Source organism: Diadema antillarum, unplaced genomic scaffold, assembly GCF_040938485.1.
Source record: "Diadema antillarum isolate AM-2024a unplaced genomic scaffold, OU_Dant_1.0 scf00000128, whole genome shotgun sequence".
Taxonomy (NCBI): Eukaryota; Metazoa; Echinodermata; class Echinoidea; order Diadematoida; family Diadematidae; genus Diadema; species Diadema antillarum.
In genome coordinates, this window is record NW_027271017.1 from 1,067,040 (window position 1) to 1,092,814 (window position 25,775).

The window sequence follows — 25,775 nt, forward strand, 5'->3', positions numbered from 1 at the left end:
TCAATACAGTGACGGTAAAATTTCAGACACTTTTCAAACCATTTAGTCCAAATGTCGAAGAAAAGATCACGGTCGACTTCGTAGCTACGCAGCGACACAGCTCGCTCCACCCATCGAGCGAGCACCACGACTGCCAGCCCTACGGCCCGCGGGCCCCGCGGGCCGGTATCCCGTTCTGCTGGTATCGGTAGTAGCGTGAGCCACTCTCAGCAGCGTGCCGCGGTGTGGACACCTATCGAACGAAGACGATTCGACATAGATATATTTGTTTCATTTTTCTTACTGAAATTATTCCTTTGCCCATAAAATGTCACCAAGGATAGAAAACACATGCACCTATATGAAATACTATATTTTATTGTTGGTTATGAGCATCTTATGGAAATTTCTCAACAAATTTCACCTTACCAAACAGGATGTCGTCACAAGTTGGGCTGGTATCGGTGGGAGGGGGTCTGGTGGCCAGGGAGCGAGCGAGCGCCACGCTCAGCCTAGCCTCTCAGCTAGCAGCTAGCTAGCAGCGCGCGTCCCACGATATGGAAACCGAACAAGTACGAACGAAGACGAATCGACATACTGTAGACATTTGTTTCATTTTTCATACTGAAATGATTCCTCTGCTCATGAAAATGTCACTAAGGATAGAAAACACGTATAACTATGTAAAATACTATATTTTCTTGCTGGTTATAAGCATTTAATGGAAATTTCTCAACAAATGTCACCTTACCATACAGGCTGTCGTCACAAGAAAAAGCTCCGTCACCGAGATTCTCAGAGCAGGGAAGATACCGTGAAATATTGCTTCGCAGCATCAGAAAATAAATAGGAATTGCCTTAAAAATGCGATAAAACATTTTTTCATACATCATTCCACTAACCTATGCCATTTTAATGACTAAAATGTGTTTCATTCTGCAAAAATCTGGCACAAATAAAGTTGGGTCGAGTTGTCCAATCGCAAACCTGACCCTGGACAACTCGACCCGGTCGAGCTGTCCAGGGGTAGGGACGACTTGTCCAGGGACGACTTATCCCGCGGTCGAGTTGTCCAGGAACCATCGAAATGAGCATGGCGATGTACCGATACATACACGGAGTTAGAGCCTTACTGTAATTAAACAGGCTGTACAGCTAATACCACATCTACTACACGGCCCTACTAATTACACAAGCATTCGCACTTACACAACTTACCTCGACTCAGACGTAATGCTAGAACTAGACGAGGCCATGGGCATTTATGGCTCGCTCGAGAATCTCGACGAGATTCAATGCGCATCATGTGTCACCCCACAACCTGCAGCATGTGGATGCAAAGCATATAATTCAGCTAGCGTGTTGATAGCTAGCTAAGGACGTACGGAGGTGGACCCTGGAAACTCACACACGCACACAGCTTCAGGCACTATTATAGTATTACGTTCTAGATCTGCGAAACCCCCCCCCCCCCCCCCCCCCCCTCTCGACGGATCCGATCCTCTAGCTAGGTACTCTGTCTCTCCTCGTAGCTGTAGGGGTGGGGGCGTTTCATCAACGAGTTCGTCGGAGGTTTTCACCGACAAATTTGCTATCGCTATCAGCCAATCAGACGCAAGGATTTCAGTAGCTTTTACTGAAATCCTTGCGTCTGATTGGCTGATAGCAAATTTGTCGGTGAAAACCTCCGACGAACTCGATGAAACGCCCCCCTGTTCAACCCCACCGGTATGGTAAAGTTGGTCGTTTAGTCCTGGATGTCATATTATTATGTCTCCTTGACATGTGGTGGCAGCAGCCAAGACAGTGTGATGAGAGAATGATAGGATGTATAATGTTTTTTGTTTTGTTTTGTTTTGTTTTTTCATTTTAAGACAATCGCGCTACATTACTTTTCACGGAGATTAGAGTGAAGGATAAGGATTTTGAAAATGCATGTAACTCAATTTTTACGAAAGTGTGGGTTAGCACTATATTGCACCGTCCCCCTCAATTATAAACACCAACAATAATGATGTTAATAATAACAATAATGATAATGATATATTCAGAACAAGGGAGAGAAAAAGTGTATTGATTAAAAGCAAGCACAAATGGGCATAGTAAGCAAAAACAAGTGTGTATGTGTATATGTGTAGATGGAAAAAGGTTGTATAAAAGAGACTGACAAGAGGAAGGAGTCGATTGGGAACAAAAGGGTCTGCAAAATTTGGGGGAAAAAGCGCAAAGAAAGAACAAAATAGATTCAAAAATACTCAAAGATAAGGATGATAATTAAAGAATAATAAATAATAAACATACATACATTTTATACATAGAATATGTTGGAAACCTGCATGAAACCTCATCTCAACAGAAACTTCGTCAATCGATATTAAAGAATGTTATATATAATAAACTGTTACATAAAATATGTTGGAAACCTGAAACCCTATCTCAACATAAACTTCTGGTCAATGGATTGAGATGTATTAATCATACAGCGTAACCAATGCACTCAACATGACTTTTAAAATGTGACCCTGCTTTACAAAACCAAAAAAAAAAAAAAAAAAAAAAAAATCGCCAGACATGGATTTTTAATTTTAAGGGTAGATTCTGAAAGACTCTAAGCAGACTCTAAGCTTTAAAATGATGTATGGCAGCAGGCTCAATTGTAATGGACTCTTCCAACCTATCTAAATACAGGTATTGGAAAGAAAGCAAACACTCTGGAAAAGTGTTAACTGAGAAAAAAGCCTATGAAGTACAGGGTCTATCAGTCTATTCAAGGAGGTATGAGAGAACCTACCTCATACATACCTCCTTGGTCTATTCAAGTGTTTACCAAACTGTGCTATATAGCTGTGCGATGAAAAGGACCAAAAAACAAAAACAAAACAAAACAGGATGTATAAACCACTGGAACAACAACAACGAAGGGATTATCAAATTAAGTTGAAATTGAGGAGGCTCTATTAACGCATTCAGTCCATGCATGCCAACTTTCAAAGCAATATATAGCATCATCCCTTCAAAAGATATCAAACTTGAAAGTGAAGAGTGTGCAAAGGATTATCAAGAAATGAAAAGGGTCCTCTATACCTGATCTCACTACTCCACAAAAAAGGGTTGTAAAAATCCACTTTCTCATTCACTTAAGAAGAAAGGTAGTTCTTTTAGAAAATATACACAAAAAAACCCCTGAATATTGACGTGATTGACCTGTTCACCTTTTTTGAGGCGACTTTTTGTTCGTTTTGTGATGCACGGCCACAAAATAATGCGATGTTGATTTTCACACTTTCATGAAAGTTTAACGACAAAATGGCGGTAAGGGATAAACATTAGTGCTCATGCAGCCTGCTTAGACAACGGACTCTTCGAAGTGATACCATGGTACAATATCCTCGTTTAAAATATGACATTGAAAAATAATGCCCAAATATGTACGTTTGGGAGTCACAGGTGACAATGATCCACTTACCAGTAATCTAATCAATCGCATGCAGTGGATGTGTTCTGATATCTTTCCTCCCGTTTCCTTTCTTTCTTTCTTTCTTTCTCTCTAAAAAAAAAATCGAGTGAAAATGTTCACTCTTGAAAGAGTGAATGGCAGAAAAGAATGAATTTAGAGTAAAAGTGGAGTGAATTTTGAGTGGAAATGTTCATTTTCACTCGTTTTAGAGTGACCTCGGCAGGGATCACTCTAAAATCTTCGAGTGATCCCTGAGGTCACTCCAAAATTCACTCTTTTTTTTGTATTCACTCCTTTAGGAGTGAACATTTTTCACTCGATATTTTGTAGAGAGTTCTTTCGTCCTTTTTTTCTTTCAGGCTAGGGCGATACCCCACAGAGAGTAGTTCTGTGCGATACCCCCCGATGCCAGGACAACGCCAGTAGAGGGCGAAAACCCCAATAATACATTATATCTCATGATTAAAGTTTGTGTCCTTTAACCAGCTTATGGTATAGTGTGAATGGATTTTTGTGTATTCTGCAGGAAGGAATTTATCATAATTACAATACTAAAACCAGAGCACAAATAGTTAGTCACCATATATTTGCTCTTAAACAAAACAAAGCAAACGTACAAAAAAAAGGATAAAAAAGTGGCACCCTCATAAAAAAAAGGCAGATCTTGTGTTCCGTTTTAAAAAACATTTTGATGAGTGTCGGAGGGGGAGGGACGTAATCAGAATCTTACTTTTATTCTTTGGGGAGGGACAAGAATTAAACTATATCAAACAACAACAACAGCAACAACAACTAACACACACTAAAAAACAAATAAAAACAACGCGCAAGGAGTGAGGAGCGGCTCAGAACTAACCAAGCAGTGCCGGTCGAGATTTTGGAAGGCCCCCCCCCCCCCCCCATTTTCATAGGAAAATGCAATTGGGCGAGTCAAGCTGCATTTTATAAAAGGAGTTGTTCAATTCAACGTCAGTATGGTTGGTTGCACAGTTTTGATGGGAACTGTGAACTTTCCAGTAAAAAAAAAAGAGATTTAAACGGATGTGACCCTTCACCACAAAACAAACAAAAAAGTCGCCAGACATGAATTTTTAGTTAAGACCGTTTTCTGAAAGAGCAGACGTTAAGCTTTAAAATGATGTATAACTCAAACCAAACGGACTCTCCTAATAACATATCTAAATATTCGAAAGAAGCACAAACTCAGGAAAAGTGAGAACTGAGAAAAGAGGCTTTGAAGTACAGTGTCTATTCAAGCGAATCTTTACCAAATCGTGCTGGCTGTGCGATCAATGGGACAAAAAACAGGAAGTAAACCACCCGAGTAACGACAATTAAGGGATTATCAGATTAAACTGCAATTAAACATGCCTCATTAAGACATTCTGTCCACACTCATTAATACCCACTTTCAAAGCAGTAGCACTATCCTTTCAAAAGTTATTTGAGTTGAAAATGAAAAGCGTGTAAGGTTTTTCATGCAGAAATGAAAAAGGGACTCTAAAGACACACCTAATCACACTGTACTAAAAATGTTCGAGATAAACTGCTAAAAGACACACTCACGCCCCAAATTTTAGCATAATGTAAAAGAAGACTTGCTCTTTCAGAAAACATGAAAAAGTCAAGATCGGCTATAGGTTGACCTATTTCACTTATTTTCAGTCCTCACACAAAATCAGTGTGTGCGACTTTTTGTTCGTTTTGTGATGCACGGTCACATATTTTCTTTTGGTTCTATACCATTCTAAATTAAAAAGGAAAGAAATACAGGGCCGGCGCAGCGTTTTCAAAAGTGTGGGGGCCCACTTCCGGGCTTCATGAGCTAACAAGCAAAAAAAAAAAAAAACAAAAAAAAAAAACAAAAAAAAAAAAAGAAAGAAAGAAAAGAAAACACAAACAAAAGAAAAACACGTCGGCTCATCTCTTCTCCCCGTCCACTTCCGGGTTTCTTCAGCTGACAAGCAAAAAACAAAACAAAAAAGTTTATCTATTTTAGTGCCACTTATGTACTTCCCGGTTGAAAAAAAAAAAAAAAATATGGGGGCCCAAAGTGATGACACCATTATTATGATGTATTCCTTTGTATGGTGCACAAAAAGTGTGGGCGCCCGAGCCCCCACAGCCCCACGTCTGCGCCGACCATGAATAACCAGAACAAAAATTCTGGAGTAATTTTCCTTATTTGCCTTATCATTATTTCTGCAAATCTAATCTCAGCGAACAAGAAGTGGGAGGGGAATGTTGCCACCTCCCCTATTCCCTCTAAGACTCACTCTTCTCCCATTTATAGTCTGTTGTTTCTTATAATGTTGCCAGTCTATATATTCATCTTTGAAAAAAAAAAAGTATATTCATCAAAGCTAATAACCCCATCAGTGATTATTGGGATTATCATTGGCCAACCCCTGCCTTTTGTCCGTTCATTTGCTTTAATCCCTTTTACTTTTAATACCTGCTTGACTCCCTGTCTTTGACGTCTAAATACCATCCTTTTTGTTATCGTTGTTCTGTGTCCCGTGCCGTCCTTGATTGTTGTTGTGTGTACAATAGTCCACCGTGATTGCGGCCGCATTGTACTTTGCCTTTGACGCAGATTCTGCTAGTTGACTAATTAAAGATCAGATCCCCTTTTAACTTTTGAAAAGAAAACACTAATAGACCAAAGCTATGAAAACAGACGCCAATTAAGATATCTTAATCAGGCCTTGAACGGGCCTTGGCGGTAGGGAACATGTGTTGGTCCTTATAACCCGAGACTCTTCTTCTTCCGCTTTTTCTTGGCTTCTCTTTCTTTCTTCTTCCCTGTCTTCTTATTCGTCGTCTTCTTCTTTTCCTTCTTTCTGTATTATTTTCTTCTTCTTTATCACCTTCTTTGCCGAGTTCCTCTTCTTCTTCTTTAGTCTACTTTTTCTTCATCATTATCGTCTCTTTCTTCCTATCTAGCTTCTTCTTCTTCTTCTTTCCTTAAACTTATATTAAAAAAAAAATGTAAAGGGAAACATGAAAAAACATCGGAAACACAACAGGCCTAGCTATCATGCACTGTTGCTGGTTGCGTTTGTCGTCAATCTGTATGTACAGTAGTATTGAAGTTTCATTTGTATGCCTGATATGACCCGGTGTACAATGAGGCGCCCTGTCCAATTGATGATAAGTTGAATGCTCTTGGTGCCACGCCCTCTTCAATAAAGATAATTTACATTGTCATTAGATTTTCATGCTATGAATCAGCTAATGACCCATAGCCTACAGGTGTAGGTGTTGAATGAAATTGAATTGAATTGAATTGATTTGATTTGTTCAGCCGTAAAAAAACAACAGAGAAGGACAATGATGAACAATCATGACAGACAGAGTAAAAACAGAACTTTCCCTTGATAAAGCTGAAGGGAAGCAGCCAACGAGGAATTAAGAATTTCCTTAAAATCTGGCCGACCCAGATAATCAATTAAAAAATGCATTGGTGGAAATTATTTCATATCTATAAAAGACGAGAAGAACAAAAATATACAGTTGCAAGAACAAAACAAAAAACAATACGGCATGATACACAAAACGCTACATTTACATTACAAAGACAGTACAAAAAAAGTGAGTTACAATCATTAGATAGAATAGGTGTAATGCCAGCCAAACGTGTCAAGAACTTAGGAATGATAATTTTGTATAAAATTCTCCTTAAGTTTACGTTTTGTAGAATAGATTAAAAGAGTAACTTTACGAATATCATCTGGTATTGAATTCCATATATGCGGACCTCGAAATAGTCTTGAAATAAATGCTACTGTCAACTGAATTGAAAATGTATGAAAATTTAGTATCGGTATAGACTATAGACCTATTTAATAAACTATAGGCCTAATTATTTGCATCTGAGGTTGCCTACAGCCTACAGGTTGTAAGATCATCGGTGGACAGCACGATTTGCCAGTCTGTTCAAGACCATGGGGTGGGGGTCGGACGCGTATAAAGTGAGATAGCTCCAGCAGCTCTAGCAGGCCGGCGGCGGGGCTGGGATGGGCCGCGGTGCGGGCAGCAACGCCCGGTTGGAGAGCGAGCGGGTACGTACGTGTCCACGTCTTGCTAGTCTACTCACTCTTGCTAGCTAGCTGCAGTGAGTACGCGGGTGTGACGATGGACGACAGTTTTACCTGTATATCATGCAAACAAATCGCTCTCCCAGGAGGCGAAGTACGGGAAGGAAACCTTCATATCATTATAGAAGATGGACATATTACAGGTATTATGATGAGCATAAGCTTAAAATACCATCAATTTGAAAAGTAACGTGCTATCTCATGTCAATTCCAGGACAAAGTTGCAGAGTTATTCTAGTGTTAGTCCCGTGTATTGAAATCCATGTAGCAGATAATCATCGAGTCCAATCTTATCATTCAATTAATGATTTATTCTTACTTGATTGAATTTATGTGTTATGGGGTTTTCAAGTGTAATATCAAAGTCTGTATTCACAAGAAACCATTAATGATTAACGCTGCCAAACTGTATTTATCAGCACTGGGACGTGGGACAGCAGTAGGCCTAGCAGTTAGATTAGAATCAAGATCGAAACTAATAACAGTTTGATTTTTACTGTAAAACTACTGACTAGTGAGTAGGGACCTTGTCGACCTACCGTTGAAATTAGACCCTAAAAGGCTAAAATACAACGTAGGTTCTAGTTTTCAAGGAGTACATGGTATGACTGAGTATGACTACGATTGTGTCGTAGCGTTAGTTTAATGAATGTTTAGTGATTTTTTTACATAAATTATGGTAAGATGAGGGTTAGCTACAAATTGTAACAATGTTTAGTTTCAAACCATTCAATAAGGGAGATTGGCCAAATCTTGATATTGGTCCCCTCTTGTTCTGCATCATGTGTGTCTCCACTATGTGCAAAGTCTATGGAGGTTGAAAGCAGTCCCCAGCTATGACGAAATGAACGGCGGTGATTGCAGTGGTGGACTATTTCACGATAATGCCGGACAGAAAATCATGTTTATTTTAGAATTTAATATGAAATGCAATTTTGCACTGCAAGAAGAGAACTTTGTGTGATGGAGTTAAATGATTAGTCCCGGTAGCGATGTTTTGCTTGAATTTTCATCCTCTGAGGATAAAATTCACAGCAATGAAAGAAACATGTATATGTACTGACTACAGTTGAACCTCTCATATCCGGACAAGTCGGGACCGGGGCGCATGGGGATAAGGGATTTGGCCGGATACTGGAGACTCAATGCTTTATACATGTACCATACACATGTACTGATGTAGCCCATTGTAGTACCACATGTAGTAATGTGTATACTGCAACCTAATACATTTGGGGATGTTAAAATGTCTGAAGGTAAGCAATTTGGGAGGAAATTTGATGTAATGTATGTTAATCATGTTGGAAGTAATATGTAATTCATGTGTGTTTGTGTAGGAGTTCTCAAGGAGTTGGAAATCCCCCTTTTCTCCCGTAATTATTAAAAAAAAAATCATGGCGAGATTGCGTCCGTATAATAGAGAGATCCGGATAAAGGGAGGCCGGATAAGAGAGGTTCAACTGTACTTTATCATGTTTATGAAGTCTGTGTGTGCTGTAAATCATAAAGTGCCTAGTCGAATATGTAGACACTCTGATATGTAATGTGAAATTGATTTATAAAATGGGTTCAAGAATGTAGCCAATTGGAAGCGCTGAAATGAGTCACGTGTGCGTGCATTTTAATAATTTCTCACTAACATGTACAATGTACGGCCTTGTGTCACAATGTTTACACTAGCAGTGCGCACTCAATCCGTTGTTACAAGTGCATCGCGCTCTACTATATGCGCTGTCGATCCTGTAAACAACTTCTAGTTCGGGCTGCCGGCCGGCCTTTCTTGTATATTTCGGGTATTTACAATGTAGTGCAACATGCACTCGGCTTCGCCTCGTGCATGTTTCACAATTGTAAATACCCTCGAGTGCGCTACATCTCCACTAACGCTCTCTATCCTGTGCATCATTTGTATAATAACTATCAGTACCGGTACTCCACTTCTTCTTCGAGTCTAAAAGTAAAGTTAGTAGACGTCTAAGTACCAGTGCTGTGGTAAAATCATATCCACATTCAACCACAAATAACTTTGAAACATTTCTATTAGTGTACTTGAAACTGGTTGCCAATGAAAACAAAGGGAAGTTGAGATTAGAACAGGAAAAGTACCAGGAACAAGCACAGTACCACAATGTTACTGACGTCGCAACCATGCTTTTTTTTTCAAGTAAAATGGTACATAAGCACCCTTATCTACATTCTAGTACTGACTTCTGTTGCTATATTTATTGATATTCTTTCTGATTATTATTATTTTTTTTTAACCTTATGCAGCTATCCTTGACCAGGAAACTGACTTTGTGAAGAGTGCGGTGGATCGTTACCATGCAGAAATTGTCACACCGGGTTTTGTAGATATCCATCACCATGGCCTAGGTGAGGAATCAGGATAATCTGGTTATCTGCTACAGCCACAGTCACACAGGGTCATCCCACAAGACTGACACCCAAGAGTCATGCTGCCCATGAGTTCAACACTAGGCAAATAAAGCCCATGAGTTTGACACTAGGTATAAACAGCTCATGAGTTCAACAGATACAAGACAGCGTGTAATGTGTCTGTCCCATGGGCCTTGTTTGCTTAGTGTGGGACTCATGGGCTGTATGACTCCTGGGCTGTACAACTTGTGGGTTGTTTTACTCACAGGTGTCGGTCTCGTGATGGGCACCCCTGCCACGCTAGCAAAACTTGTCAAAGTTTTGATTCTCAAAGTTTAGGCAGTCAGAGTGAAAAACTGTTTGCCAGCCTTCTCACTACCAAAACTAGGGAAATTTCCTGAACTTCTACAAATCTTCTGGAAGTTTGTGCAGCAGGCTGAACAGACACACCTGAAACTTTGTGAAGTTTATCACATGACTGGTTCACATTCTGTTTGTGTGTCTTCTTATTGCAAATGCCCACCAGTGTCACCCAAAGTGTGAGATGTATTGAGAACTGAAACTATGAGAACTTTGGACATCTAGATGTGAATGGACGAGCAAACTTCATGACGTGTTCTCAAAGTTGAACTTCTCAATATTTGCCAGTGTGACTGCAGCTAAAGATAGCAGAGTTCCGGTAGTTGCAGGCTTATTAACCCTATGCCTAACTACACATTAAAACCCAAATACACATCAGTTAGGGCATTGTTAAGGATTTATCCACACAAGGTACCTTTGCACAGTTTAACATGCCCAAGAGGATAACCAGGGCTGCACACTAACGTAACCCCCTTTTTTCCTCGATTTGTCCAACCTGTCTGTTGGACCAGTAGGTATCCAGTTTTCCCATTTTTTTTACTGGGCCATTCCTGAAAAGGTTACTGGTCTGACAGTGAATTTTACCAGAGTGCAGTGTTGGATAGCTGAGAGTGTTTGGACTGTTTTTAAAGGACAAGTTCACCTTCATAAACATAAGGATTGAGAAAATGCAACAATATTAGTAGAACACATCAGTGAAAGTTTGAGGAAAATTGGACAATCGATGCAAAAGTTATGAATTTTTTACATTTTTGTGTTGGAACCGCTGGATGAGGAGACTACTACTGCTTGTGAGTCATATGCGTACAACAGTATAAAGAAAATGTTAAAGAAAATTCAACGTATTTTCACTTTTTTTGCATAATAAAAGAGCACTTGACTTGCCTCTTTCTAAAGGCAGGGGGAATAATATTACCCATAACATGTGTCGGTAATGAGTCAGGGGAATGTGTACTTTTTTCAAAAGATGGAATTTTGTGAAATTCTCTTTATATTTTCCTTATATTGTTGTACGCATGTGACATCTAAGTTATTCATACACTGCAGTAGTCTTCTCATCCAGCGGGTACTGCACAAAAACTTCAAAAATTCATAACTTTTGAACGGATTGTCTGATTTTCCTCAAACTTTCAATGATGTGTTCTACTAATATTGCTACATTCTCTCAATCCTTATGTTTATGAAGGTGAACTTGTCCTTGAAGTTGCCATGTGTGAGTTATGATACAAATCTCTATCAAATCAATTAATGATGTGTACAATGTACATAGTATATCTAGTTGTGCAAAACGATGAAGCAGATTCCTATTACTCAATAAATCACCTTCATCTCAAAGTCCATACGAGATCCACATCTTACTTTGCACGATGACCATCCCCTATTCTTATTAACCCTCCCCTCTTCTTATTAAACCTTTTGCCTTTATCACTAATTGATCTTCCAATCCTAATTTCTCTGTTGTACTCACTAGGAGGAGCTGATGACCTTCTGGAGTTCTGGCAACATCCAGGTATGTGAGCTTGTGATAAGGGTGTTCGAATCTATTTCATTTATACTGTTATTCACAATCATGGACAGATATTGCTGCACCTTCCTCATGTAAAATTCTGTCAATAGGTCAGTGAATTTTGTGGTGAAATGTACCCTCGAATTGTATTCTGGAGAATATCAGTAAAATACATATTGTCATTAAACGACTGTCTGAAGAATGAATGTTTGACACAATGAGCTCTGATTCATCTACAATGTAAAATGTCACAAAGTTACATCACTTCTTTTTGTTAAACCTGTTGTTGTTGTGATCTGTAGCACTACAATAGGTAATTTCACCAGTTTCAAATTAATGGATTAACCTGTTAAGGATTAGCTGATTCTACTATTAAAAGCATGCGCTTCCAGAGACACTTGCCCAAGTACATGTATGCTCGGGACTATTCTGCAACGGGTATATTCCTCTGATGATTACCTGTTATATTGAAGTCATGTCAATACAGCTGTACTTACGACAAACATTAGTTGTTGCCAAGCAAGGCAATCAGGCAGATTTACTTGTAGCCAAGAACAAAATTTGATTTCAAGGTTCATGTACATGTATGCATAAAGTTTGGATAATTCTGTTCTTGAAGCGGTCGACTGGGACAAATCAACTTTCCTTTGCAGTCGGTGTATGACTTGTGTTTAACCAGTTGAGAGTACAGTGTACACTTAGGCATGTGTCTGTGAGAAGTGTGTGTTATAGCAAAAGTTACCTATACACTCAATTATTAAAGGACTCCTATGGGTACTTTCTTCTTTATTTTGTCAGAATACACTCAGGAAAGACTTCCAAAGTATGGTGTGACATCATTCCTAGCATCCACTGTGTATCCTGAGAATCTAGAAGGTGGTAAAGTCTTTGAGACGCTGAAGATTCTGGAAGATGTTGTTGGTAAAACGGACCGCGGAGCAACCTGTGAAGGGATCCATGCGGAGGTGGGTGGAGCATGTCAAACTGGCTGCTTTAAGTCACCATTTAATTATTTAATCAGGAATACATTTTGCATTTAGGAGTTATGCCCTTTGTCCTAATGTATGCTGCCTTCCCAATGAACAGAGATTAGAGGAAAAATTATCCACGTAACTTTATGTGACCACCAAGCACAGAACCCATGAAAAGTAGGCCAAAATGGATTTCAACTCTTCTACATAGTTTAAAAGAGAAAGCTCTATGCTGTAGTGTATATAGGCCTTTATCATACATGTGTTGTTCAGGAGTAAAATCTAATGCTACGACAAAATATTCCTTTGTATGCAAAGTCTCAGTAACTGGCAAAAGATAGATTATGCCTAATGGCTGCAATGTGTTCTTTTATATTTATTGAATGTAATTGAGTAAAAAAAAAGGGGGAAAGAGCTTTCAATCCTAGCACTATAGTAGCAGAAACGTTATCAGAGGCAAAATTAATGTCATGCATGTAGGGAAAGCAATCATGGGGACTACACTGGTACACACAACAAGCACAGTCAAGGAGGGCTAGGGACACAAAGCAGTTACTCCGGTCTGTCCTGATGAAACTTTGGTGGTAGTAAAGAGGCCAGAAATGTCCATTCTGATAAAAGGTGAACTACTTGATGATGCATGCAAACTGAAACTGATGCATCACTAATTATATTGCTGGTAGGACCAAGAGAATAGGATATGCCTCAACAGTGAACAAGCTGCCATGTTTAATGGTACTCACTGATATAATGATGAAACTGATGTAGAGAGAGGCATGCAGAGCATTACTGTATCAACAGTGTAGAGATATCATCATTTATGTAGTCTTTTTTCCCCTTGTTTGTGTGTGTCTTGTGTGTGTCTCAAAATATCTAGAATCTCTGTTTATCAAATAGGCTCACATACAGAAATTCCATTTTGCATTGGCCTTTACCAGTCCATGGCATAGGACAAGAAAGTGTATACTGTTTTAATAAAAAAATATTTCCACAGATTTCTATGATTGTTTTGAAACAAACAAAAAAATTCTTCACTTGCTTTCTTGACAGATTGCATAGACTAGATGATTGTAACCATATGTGTAAGCACAGGAACAGTGCCATGCAGTAGAAAAATATGTATGTTATGTCAGCCCGTTCCATATTGAATTCTGAAATCTCCACAGACTAAATACACAAGCCACCAGGTTCCCGTATGAAACAGGTTTATAATGTGCACCAGATTGCTCAATTTATAGCTTGAAAATGCTATTGAAGGATCCTTACGGTCAGAGGGGGCGGCCCCCTTGCCTTGTTTGGTGCCAAAGTTGCTGCAAAAATCTCACTTCTAGCTGCTCTCTGACCATGGCATCTCTGCATTTTCTTTACCAACAGGGTCCAATAGTGAATGACTTTGGAGGGCTGCCTCCAGGGGAGCAGCACATGCCTCAAGAAAAATTTGAGAGACTTCTGGATGCCATGCCAAGCTGTAAGATGATGACCATTAGTCCCCATGTAGACGGTCAAGATGACTACCTCCGCATGAAGATGCTACTCAACAGGTGAAAACACTCTTTCATTGTAACCATGACAATAATTTGCAAGGGTCAGATCCCACAGGCAGCATTTTGCGTAAGCCTACCAATTGCGAGGGCTAAGCCTCTAGATTTTGGGAAAAAAAATAGTTACTCTACACTGTACCTTTAGTCCAGGGGGCATTTCATTAAGCATTGTGTCTTATAAATTTTTTTCAGACAAATTTGCTTTCAGCCAATCAAGTGCAAGGATTTCAGTAGCTTATTATAGTTTGTCAGAAAGAATAACTGACAAAATGCTTTACAAAATGCCGTTTGTTTATCTGTTACAAATCAGTTGCAGCTGGGACATGCTAAATTCTTGAGTTAGTTAAAAGGTTGCTTTTATTAATAATTTGCTGTCTCAATGTCATAATGTCTCTTAACATTAATGGTGACATGACAATTCGTGCTCCACATTTACACACAGTATTTACCTCTGCCAGGACAGGTTATGTTTTTCATCAGTGTTAATTTGTTTGTCTGTTTGCAAAATAACTCAAAAAGATGTTAATGCATTTGAATGACACTTGCAGGGAAAGTGCTGGCACAATGAAGAGATAATTAACTTTTGGTAGTGATCCGGGAATTTTTATGGAATTTTGAAGGATTTCTAAATCTTTTTCCAAACAAGGTCAATGAACTAAGGGTACTGGGCTGTGCGTATCATAGGTTTGCATGTATATGTATGTGCTTAGAGCACGTGCTCTACTCGGGCAAGGCACCACGACAGCGTAGCTGGCCTGGAAACCGATGATGTAAACACAAGGCTTCTATATTCAGAAATTGGGCGACTTTTAGCATGCTTGTATGGGTAGACTTGAGCTGCTTGGCGGAGGTCTGCGCTCTCTGAGTGCTTTTCTAGTCACATTAATACATTTTTCCTCTTTGTTTTTGTTTGTTTTCTTCACTGGAAACAATCTGCATTACAGAGGAATAGTCCCAGCTCTTGGCCATGATAGGGTCGCCAAAGAGAATGAAATTCTCAATGCTCTGAAGCTTGATCCATCTCAGCAATTTCACATCACCCATCTCTTCAATGTTTGTAATTTCCACCATAGGTAAGTCTTGTTTTCTCTGTGAAGTTTTATTTCATTAGACCGTTGAGAACGAGTCCTGAGAATACTCGGGCAGGTGTCTATGGGATATATGCGTGTTGTAGCAAAATCAAACCGTCCTCAACGGGTTAAAATGTTGGGAGTGGCGGGAGCCAATTGATTTGGTATGTTTGATTTCTCTATGATTATGATTTGAAGATTGGAGAAATGAATGTTGGAATGGTTCAATATCAATCCTCAAGATGGTGTCAATACAGTACTCTCCGCGTAATCGGGTATCGCTTAATAGGGTACTCCGTCTAATTGGGTAGTAATGTCAAATCAGTTCCAATGCACATTAAAATTACCTGATAATCATGTTGCCTCTCCGCATAAATGGGTAAAAATACTCTTCTAACCTAATTTCTATGCACATTTTGTCACAGATATAACACTTTAAGAAATCATGAATGTCAAAATTTCCATGGCTAATTGCATTCTCTGCTTAATTTGCAAAGAAGACCGATCATTTGGGGATTGATTAAACATGAAAACACATGTTCCAGTCCGACTTGCCACACGTAAACAACATTACACATGTAGTTGGATCTCACAATTGCATATACACTTAGACAGACAGGGGTGGAACACACTTGCGCTCCTCCCTTGCTCCGCAACAACATTCACAATTACGAGTTAAGTTTGCAACGAAAATGAGGCCATGCACCAGCTCCATAATTTTGCTTTTCCCCAGTCACTTCTCGAAAAGCAACCCGATGTTCTACGTGACTAGTGCACGCAAAGAAACGTGTTCATTTCAGAAAACGCCTGCGTGTTAGCGAGGAGTCCATAGTCAAACGACAATGTTTTCTGAAGACATATTTGTCCATAAAAAGTGTGTACATGTAAATTATTGCTGTGCTGTGCAAGTACACGTGTTTAGCATACAGTGTAGTTGTTTGGTGCAGTGTACAATGCATGTATATACCGGGTACACATTGTGTGTGTCAATTGTGAATGAGACGTGTTCTTCTGTTAATCGGGTACTCCGCTTTATAATCGGGTAAGAAACGCTCTGCCGGAGCCTACCCGATTATGCGGAGAGTACTGTACAGCATTTATTTGGTTAATTGCTATTCATGCATTTTGAAAGCTTAAATGAACCTGCAATTTGTATTGTCTTACAGACCCAAGTTTTCTATTGTACAGTCATTAACATTTTAAACTGTCCAACTGTCCAAATGGCATATCGTTATAACCAGTCAGTATGAAATATCTTACCTTTCTAATCTATCTAAGTAGCATGTAGAGTAGACCTTTAAATTTATTTAGATGCAGCATTTATTTTTATCCCCCTGTCGTTCACTGACACTTTGTGTGTGAGCATGCAATATGTGTGCACACCTTTATGATATTGAGTTGTTTTCCTAGTCCATTGAGGTCATTGTTTCTCAAATCACATCATACAGAAATCCCAGTTTAGTGAACTTTGGAATGACTGACCGCTTCCCATTGTTACCTGGTTACCATCAGTTAGCTCCGCCCACTGTTGAGGTCATTGGAGATTTGTGTCATGTGTAAGTATGGTTGTTAGGACTGTTTTGATATTTGGTGTAGATATGTCAGGGATTATAAATGAATTGCTTCTGCATAAATGTCACATTCTCATGTGTTAATACTACAGTGCTTTGTACTACCAAGTGAAATGAAAAGATGCATTGTATACTGGCTTAAAAATGCCAGCAATTATTAAAGCGGTTAATTCTGTTTAACCCTAAAAGGGCTGGGGGGGGGGGGGGGGAATCCGCCCCCCTTGACGTTTTGTGGGATGACACTATAATTCTGTAACGGGAGAAGGCCTTTGATTGTTTCAAGAATCTTATGACACAATCTTATAGATTACGATGTGGGTGTCACGCATCCCAAATTTTGTCACGATCACACCACTGATGGTGGAGATCTTGGAAGGGGGGGGGGGGGGGGGGAAGGGGATCTGCCCCCTCCGGTTTTAGCATAGCCCAAAAAGCCCGGCCTGATAAGGATTAAACTGACATCATGAAATGATGAAGCAGATCCTAATCAAATGATTGGTTCAGAGTGTACACATGACCAGGGCCCTGTTTCATAAACCTTCTCATCAGTAACAAATACGACATTTCTATGACAAATTTACTCTCAGCCTATCAGATGTAAGGATTTCAGTAGCTTATAACAACTATCGTAACTTGTTATTGATAACAAGTTTTATGATTTGCTTTGTGTAAATATGCATGCTGCAATGGTAACTCAGCAAAAATTTTTTATTTTACTGATGCACTACCTCCGCCAAGGAGGTAATGTTTCTGTTAGCATTGGTTTGTTTGTTTGTCTGTTGGCAAAATAACTCAAAAGTTATAAATGGATTTGAATAATTATAGCTTATATATATTAAAAAAAAGTTGATACTGATGCAAGGAACAGATGATTCTATCTTGGTAGTGATCCTGAAATTTTTATGAATTTTTTGAAAGTTTTTTTTTTTTTTAATCTTTTGGCAAATAGGGACAATGAACTTGGGAGTTCAAGCTGAGCGTATTTGAGGCTTGCATACGCACACTAAAGCACATGCCCTGCTTGAGGCGCCGCGCAGCATGCAGGAAGTGAATGAGGTAAACACAAGGGTTCTTTAGATTTGGAAATTGGGCGCTTATCAGCATGTGAGTATGGGTGGAGATGAGCTGCATGCTTGGCAGAAGTTTGTTCTCTCCAAGTGCTTTTCTAGTTTATTCTTGAAACTGGTTGCTGCCTGATATAAACCACCTACATTTGAAATATCTCTGACAACAAAGATTGGCTTCATCATTTTATAGAAGAAGTTATACACATCATTTCATTTGGGCATTATTAATCACCCTTCTAAACATAGTAGACAGTTCCAAAGGTACTTTGTATGAATAATTCTATATTGCCCTCTCCGATATCATTGTTTCCAAGTAGTCTTTCAGTTTAGCTTGTTAGTAATGTGGATATATATACTTTGAAGTGACAGTTAGCTACATTTTGCGATCATCTCATTGTGTATACAGTGTACTCCCATTATAACGAAATGCTTGGGACAGGCAGTGTTCTTTCGTTATAACGAAATTTCGTTATAACCAAACAAAGTAGGCATGTAACAAAAACAAAGAAACCACGCATAGTATTATATTCTGATTGTTGAATACTCATCGTACACTGGAAAGCAATGTGAAATGGGATGGTACCTTTTTAATTTAGTTTAAATATTACATTTAAAACTGTTTGTGACACCACAGAGCAAACACACGGTGTTGTGAAGCATTCTTCCATGCAGAGACTCTATAGAAATGCTTGTTCCGCTACGTATTTTCGAAAGCGATCAGCATTTCGTTATAACGGAGCACATTCCTTTTGTTTTTCTTTGTCAGTGGGGCTCAGAAAAGACTTCGTTATAACGAAAATTTCGCTATAACCGTGTTCGTTATAAGCGAATTTTGTTCCATAGACTTTAATGGCGATAATTTTGGGACCATAAGTTTTACTTCGTTATAACGAAATTTCGTTATAACCGTGTTCGTTGTAACGGGAGTGCACTGTACTCAGTAAAGAGAGCCTGGTGGTTCATGTCTGCAAGTCTAGTTTAAACATAGAATCTTGACGGCAACAGCTTCCAAATATTCTGGCAAGCTTTAGATGTGACACAATAATAATGAGAAATTCACCTTATCTGTGGTCATCTTAGAGTGACAAGAAATGCTACAAAAAAACATATAAAAGAAATTTGAGAAAACACTTGCACATGCTTGGGCAATTTACACTGTACAAAGACATCTGTGTTATTATCATTCATAGATATTGAAACTCTTATTCACAGACACCCGCTAGCCGTGGCCAACCTTCTCAGTGCGAGACACTTCAGTCAAATAGCCTTTGTTTCAGACTGTACAGCAGAAGGAATCCCGAACATGAAGATGTCATACAGTAACAGGGACAGTAAGTCAATTCTTAGAGCAAGTCAGTTATTGCAGTGTGTGTCTTTATGCTCACTGTTGTTATTTGTTTTGCATATATTTGTGCATATATATGTTGTAATTGTAACACAGCTCACGTTATATAGTATTTGTGACTATGCATCACAAAACAAACAAAAAGTCGCACCCCTTGATTTTTCGCATGGAACTCAAATGAGATGATATTGGTCAACCGAGTCAATCTTGAGTTGTTCATATTTTCTGAAAGAGCTATCCTTCTTCTGCATTGTTCTGTAATTTGGGATCATAACATGAATGGGAAAGTGTGTTTTCAGCAATATTTCTACTACTCATTTTTGGAGGAGAGGAGAGTGGTCAAGTATGTTGTAGAGGCCCCTTTTTATTTCTTGAAATCCTTTGCACACTCTTCACTTTCAAGTCTAATAACTTTTGAAAAGATAATGCTACTGCTTTGAAAGTTGCCATTAATCATGAACAGAATGTGTTAATAGAACATGCTTAATTTCAGCCTAATCTGATAATCTCTTCATTGTTGTTGCTCCTGTGGCCTACATCCTGTGTTTTGTCCCTTTCATCGAACAGCTAGCTTGAATAGACCCTGCACTTCAGAGCCTCTTTTCTCAGTTCACGCTTTTCCAGAGTGTGTAATTTCTTTCAGGTATTTAGGTAGGCTATAGGAGGCCATTTGAATTGAGTTATACATCAGTTTAAAGCCTAGAGTTTTCTCTTTCAGAATCTGCTTCAGAATCTGCCTAAACTAAAAATCCATGTTGAGCGACTTTTTGTTTGTTTTGTGATGCAGGGTCACATTTACTCTGCTTTTATATCTGTCACATGCCTTATATATGATACTATATTTGAAACTTTTGTGACTTGGGGACGACAGCCTTTTTGGGGGCATGAAACTAGACGCAAATTTGTACTGACATTCAATGCATTGTGTAGACAAAGCCTTTCATGTCCATTTTATTTTCACGAATCTTGGCCTAGCAAAATTCACGATAGTTTCATACATGCAAACATTTTTTGTTTTAAGTTTTACCCAGTGTCTGAAATAAGCATAAATTTGAGCTACTAGTATTTGTGACAGTAGCTCTGTGAATACCATGTAAATTCTTGTTAAAAAGGGATTGCTAAATCCTGTAAAATAGATTATGTGAAAATATGTGAGTTACTAGGAGATACTAATTTCTGGAAACAGTAAAAATATTAGTGTTAAATTAGTGTTAAAATATTACTTAAACATAAAAATGGGGCACAGACAGAGTGATATGTGTAGACAGTAATGTGGATGGTGCCTACACTATATTCAAAACTATTCTATGCTTGAGTGTTTTTTCCCCTCGTTGAATGGATCATTTCATCTTTGACCTCATGAATATTCAGTCCATTGCACTCATAAACATTAATCATTTGTATACTGCCAGTGCAAGTGTCAGCCGATGGTAAATGCCTGGTGATCAGTGGGACTACCACCTTGGCTGGGTCCTGCTGCTCATGTCTCGATGCCTTCCGATATCTCGTCAGAGTCTTCCAGGTTGGCCTTGGCAAGGCTGCTGCCATGGTGTCCGAAAATCCAGCAAGGTAATAATTATCGCATTGTGTTCTGCCTACTTTTCACCCTGTGTCTCGTGCGTAGCTGGATATAAATGGGATTTAATGTTTAGGTGTAAATCCAGCAAGGAACTAGCCCAGTGTGTTCTTACCAGGGTCCAGTTTCACAATCTGTGACAATTGCCACATTTGTATGACAAATTTACTCTCGGCCAATCAGATGCAAGGATATCCGTAGCCTGTAACGAATATCACAACTTGTCACCGAAAACAAGCTTTATGAAACGAGGCCCAGGTTTCACTGTGTCTCTCATGTTTTAGACTGGATTTAAGGATTTGATATAGACTGGGCATACAGTACAAAGGTAAAAGTGGTCTTGTATTTGTGATTTGCTGGTTCATGCACTTGTAGGCCTATTTCTATTTATGTCCAGATTTGTGTATCTAATAATGTGAGTAGTAGATATTGATGTTTTATCCAGCTGCTAAGAGGGGTGAAGTAAATCAAGGGAATTACTTGATATAATAGATTTCTTATTCAATAGTAAAAAGGGATAGGAATAGAGGTTCCTTTTTAGAAAATATCAAGATTTGGGTAGATTTGTAAGCATTGCTCCAAATAAAGGGTAAAATAATGCCCTTGTTTCGATTTTTTTTGTACATTTTACTGAAAATGAAAATAATTCAAAATTGATACCATAAGGTAGAAAAGATAGAGTTCTACAACATGATATCAATAAATGAAATACCCCCAATATTGTGAAAATGCTCTGTTGGTTCTCAGCCAACAATATATGATTGTACACAAATCACCAGCTTCACTTTAACATCTGAAAATCCAACCAGTAGTTTCTTTTGCAGTATTTCATTTTATCGTTCTGTTTATGTACTTTGTACTGCTTATGAAAGTCACTTTAAAAGGGAAACAGAAAATCTGTTCAGATGAAGTACTGTCAAATATATGTGACCCTGCACCTCAAACCAAACAAAAAGTCAGCAGACATGAATTTTTAGTTAAGACCATATTCTGAAAGAGCAGACTTTCAGCTTTAAAATGTCGATAACTCAAATCAAATGGACTCCCCTAACCTATCTAAATATTGGAAAGAAAGCACAAACTCAGGAAAAGTGTGAACTGAGAAAAGAGGCTCTGAAGTACAGTGTCTACTCAAGTGCTTAATCTTTACCAAACCGTGCTGGCTGTACAATGAATGGGACAAAAAACAGGAAGTAAACCACCAGAGTAACAACAATGAAGGGATTATCAGATTAAACTGAAATTAAGCATGCCTCATTAACACATTCTGTCCATAATCAACGGGAACTTTTAAAGTAGTAGCACTATCCTTTCAAAAGTTATTTGAAAGCGAAGAGTGTGGACAAGATTTTTCAGAAATGAAAAAGGGATTGTAAAGACACCTAATCACACTATTCTACCAAAAATGTTCGAGATAAACTGCTAAAAAATCACACTTTCCTGCCAGTTTTATGATACCAAATTTTAGCATAATGTAAAAGAAGACCCGCTCTTTCAGAAAATATGAAAAAGTCAAGTTCGGCTAGGTTGACCCGTTTCACTTATTTTCAGTCCTCACGCAAAATCGGTGTGTGCGACTTTATGTTTGTTTTGAGGTGCGCGGTCACATAATGTGACCTGGCATCACAAAACCAACAAAAAGACACTAAAAGAGCAGACTCTGAACGTTGAAATGATACATACAAACATGTATCTCAATTCAGTTGGATTCTCCGTACCTATCTAAATACAGTATTGGAAAGAAAGCTCACACTCTGGAGAAGTGTGAACTGAGAAAAGAGGCTCTGAAGTACAGGGTCTATTCAAGTGCTTAATCTTCACCTATTGCAGTCCTGGCTGAGCAGTGAATGGGACAAAAGACAGGATGTAAACCACCAGAGCATCAACAATGAAGGGATTATCAGATTAAGTTGGAATTGAGCATGCTCTATAAACTTATCCTCTCCATGGCTAATGCCAACTTTCAAAGCAGTAACACTATCCTTTCAAAAGTAATTAGAGTTTAAAGTGGAGAGTATGCGGAGGATTTTCAAGAAATGAAAAGAGGCCTCTATCATAAGGACATGCTTGATCTCACTACTTCCCCACAAATATTGTAGAAAAAAAATGTTTTTTATGCCTCCGCAACGAAGTGGCCGGAGGCATTATGTTTTCGGGTCGTCCGTCCGTACGTCCGTCCGTCCCGTTTTGTTTTTGTCGATATCTCAAGAACCGTGTGGTGGTTTTACATCAAACTTGGTATGAGGGTATATCCTTGGGGATAATACTTTGTGTGGATTTTAGGGTCACAGGGTCAAAGGTCAAAGGTCACAGGTTATTTTGTGAAAAAAAATTGAAATTTCATGTTTTTCTCCATATCTCGCAAATGGTTCAAGGTATCTTCATGGAACTTAGTATAATTTGTTATGCTTGTACCGATGGGCAGTGATTATCTAGGGAAGTTGGGGGTCATGGGTCAAAGGTCAGGGGGGGGGGGGTCAAAGGTCAAGGTCAACTCCTCAAAATATCACTACTTTCCTTAAAATGCAATATGCCTGAAGGTTTTTTTTTTTTTAACTTGATGTATGGCATGTGTTACCCAATATATATTTTTGGGGAAGTTTCTTGCCAAAAGGTCAAAGGTCAAAAGGTAAAAGGTCAAGTGAAAGTGCTAAATTGCACTTTTTCCTCCATATCTCGAAAGTAACTCAAGGTATCATCATGAAACTTACATATTTATGCATGTTCAACCTAACAGTGATTCTCTTTGGAACTGTGAGGTCAAAGGTCAAAGGCCAGGTTTAGATAATGCTATTTTCCCATTTGATACTGAAATTATACTTTTTCTCAATACCTTGAAAATTACTCAATGCATAAACTTATAAAAGGGTGAAAAGTCAAGTAAAAATCATCAGTTCCCCAAATACCTGCACTCTGACATTTTAGTCATTCATCCAATTGAACCTAGTTCTAGGAAAGTGACCATTCAGCACATTTGTGTCAAACCTGTCATTTTAATATTTTGCCAATTGTGTGAAACTGTCATCACACATTGTCAAGACATTGTACTATAGACCTATTAGGTGAATCATGCATTATGGCATTTTTAGTTGGTTTTGTGATGCACAGTCACATATATAAAAAAGAAGAATTGAAGAGACATTGTTGAATTGTCGCGTCAAAGTTGCATATCCAAGACTGATTGCTCTGCACTCAGCCACCTCTCCTGATATTTCTTCCTTGACACAATATCCTAATGGATCCTTTCAGTTATCAACTTGGAAGTAAAAGTATAGTTGATTCCAACGACATAATCCCAACTAATAGCAAAGTGATGGAGCAGTACAGTGCACTCCTGTTTCAACGAACACGGTTATAATGAATTTCGTTATAACGAAGTAAATCTGATCCCAAAATTATCACCATTAAAGTCTATGGTACAAAATTTGCTTATAACGAACACGGTTATAGCGAAATTTCCGTTATAACGAAGTCTTTTCTGAGTGCCACAGACAAAAAAAAACAAACGAAATGTGATCCATTATAACGATATATAATGTCAGGCACAGTTTCTGAGGGGAACTTGCGTTTTGATGATTGTAATACAGTTATCCCATCACATTTCACATAGCTTTCTAATGTATGATGACTATTCAGCAAACAGGATATGATACGTGGTTTCCTTGTTTTCGTTATATATTGTATTTGTTCGGTTATAACGAAATTTCGTTATAACGTAAGAAAACTGCCGTTCCCGCGCATTTCGTTATAACGGGAGTGCACTGTAACATGTAATTCATTCTCCCCTCTTTTTCTTTCTTTCGTATTTGCATGATTTTCTTGCAGAATTGCTAAACTTGACAACGTTGGAAGGATTGAGATTGGAAAGCGAGCGGACCTCTTGCTCTTTGACATCGACTTGAACCTTGACAAGACTTTTGTTCGTGGAAAAGTGGTGTACAGCTCAACATGAGAGATGGTTCCCTGGTTACTGCACTGCCATGGTAGAAACAAACACTATACATTTAATACTCTCTGGTGCACTTGGATATCTCTGCACTGAGCACTGAGCAGTTTGTGCTATCACCATGATGTCGTGCTGGAAAAAAAAATCGAACAAAGTATGCTTTGCGTGCAGTAAAGTTCTCTTCCAAATCAAATTTTACTGTGCCTTTAAAAATTCAAAAGCTTTTAGTTGGACAGTTTAATAGTAAAATCTTCACTAGGCAGATTTAAATACTTAAGTATGAAAAGAGCTTGTTGAAATTATTAAGCATATTCACATCAAGTCCTTTTTTAGTAGTAATCTGTAAGAGTAGGTTGTCTCAAGATTTTGTTATTTTAGCTTGTACTTTTAACTCAATTTTTAACTGAAATTTTACTGGATGCTTGAAGCTCTGGACTAATCAGTCATTTGGAGAAGTGCTCAATGGAGGTTTTTAGCAGCTTCAGGATGGATGGCCATAAAATTCCATCTCACACTGGGCACAGGTAAGCCCTCTCGTTATGATCCTCCAAGCCACATATTGTACCATGATTTTATATTATTGCACTTGTGACCATTCTCTATTTGAATAATGTCACCTTAAAGGGGAAGGCTAGTAACTGATCAGTGGGAATCAATGGAAATGCTGGGAGATGATTGTTCCAATCCTTATTGGATTCATTCAAGAGTACATTATATATTATCTATTGTTGTGTGAAAATCATTTGCTTCAGAATGGTCTCATATTCAAGTAATGTGCAATTTAATGTTTCCTGGTTAGCATGCCTGGTCAGTGACGGGGCATTAAGCTGCACATTACTTGAATATGAGACCGTTCTGAAGCAAATTATTTTCACACAACAATAGATATAATGTACTCTTAAATGAATC

The 25,775-nt window shown here is 38.6% G+C and overlaps 1 protein-coding gene across 1 annotated transcript; it reads left to right on the top strand.

Moving 5' to 3' along the window:
* Nucleotides 1-7,560: 7,560 nt before the first annotated feature.
* LOC139720395 (N-acetylglucosamine-6-phosphate deacetylase-like) lies at nucleotides 7,561-24,872 on the top strand. The gene is made up of 10 exons (XM_071631757.1): nucleotides 7,561-7,679; nucleotides 9,808-9,909; nucleotides 11,744-11,782; nucleotides 12,578-12,744; nucleotides 14,125-14,291; nucleotides 15,236-15,364; nucleotides 16,810-16,917; nucleotides 19,212-19,330; nucleotides 20,757-20,913; nucleotides 24,746-24,872. The coding sequence occupies exons 1-10, from the start codon at nucleotides 7,574-7,576 to the stop codon at nucleotides 24,870-24,872; spliced, it is 1,221 nt and encodes a 406-aa protein (XP_071487858.1). The 5' UTR covers nucleotides 7,561-7,573.
* The last annotated feature ends 903 nt before the right edge of the window (nucleotides 24,873-25,775 follow it).

What these genes read in the sequence shown, in the direction of transcription:
- LOC139720395 (XM_071631757.1), top strand. Translation starts at nt 7,574, where the DNA reads ATGGACGACAGTTTTACCTGTATATCATGCAAACAAATCGCTCTCCCA. An exon ending in TATCCATCACCATGGCCTAG is followed by an intron (nt 9,910 to 11,743) that starts GTGAGGAATCAG and finishes TGTACTCACTAG; the next exon opens with GAGGAGCTGATGACCTTCTG. An exon ending in GGAGTTCTGGCAACATCCAG is followed by an intron (nt 11,783 to 12,577) that starts GTATGTGAGCTT and finishes TTATTTTGTCAG; the next exon opens with AATACACTCAGGAAAGACTT.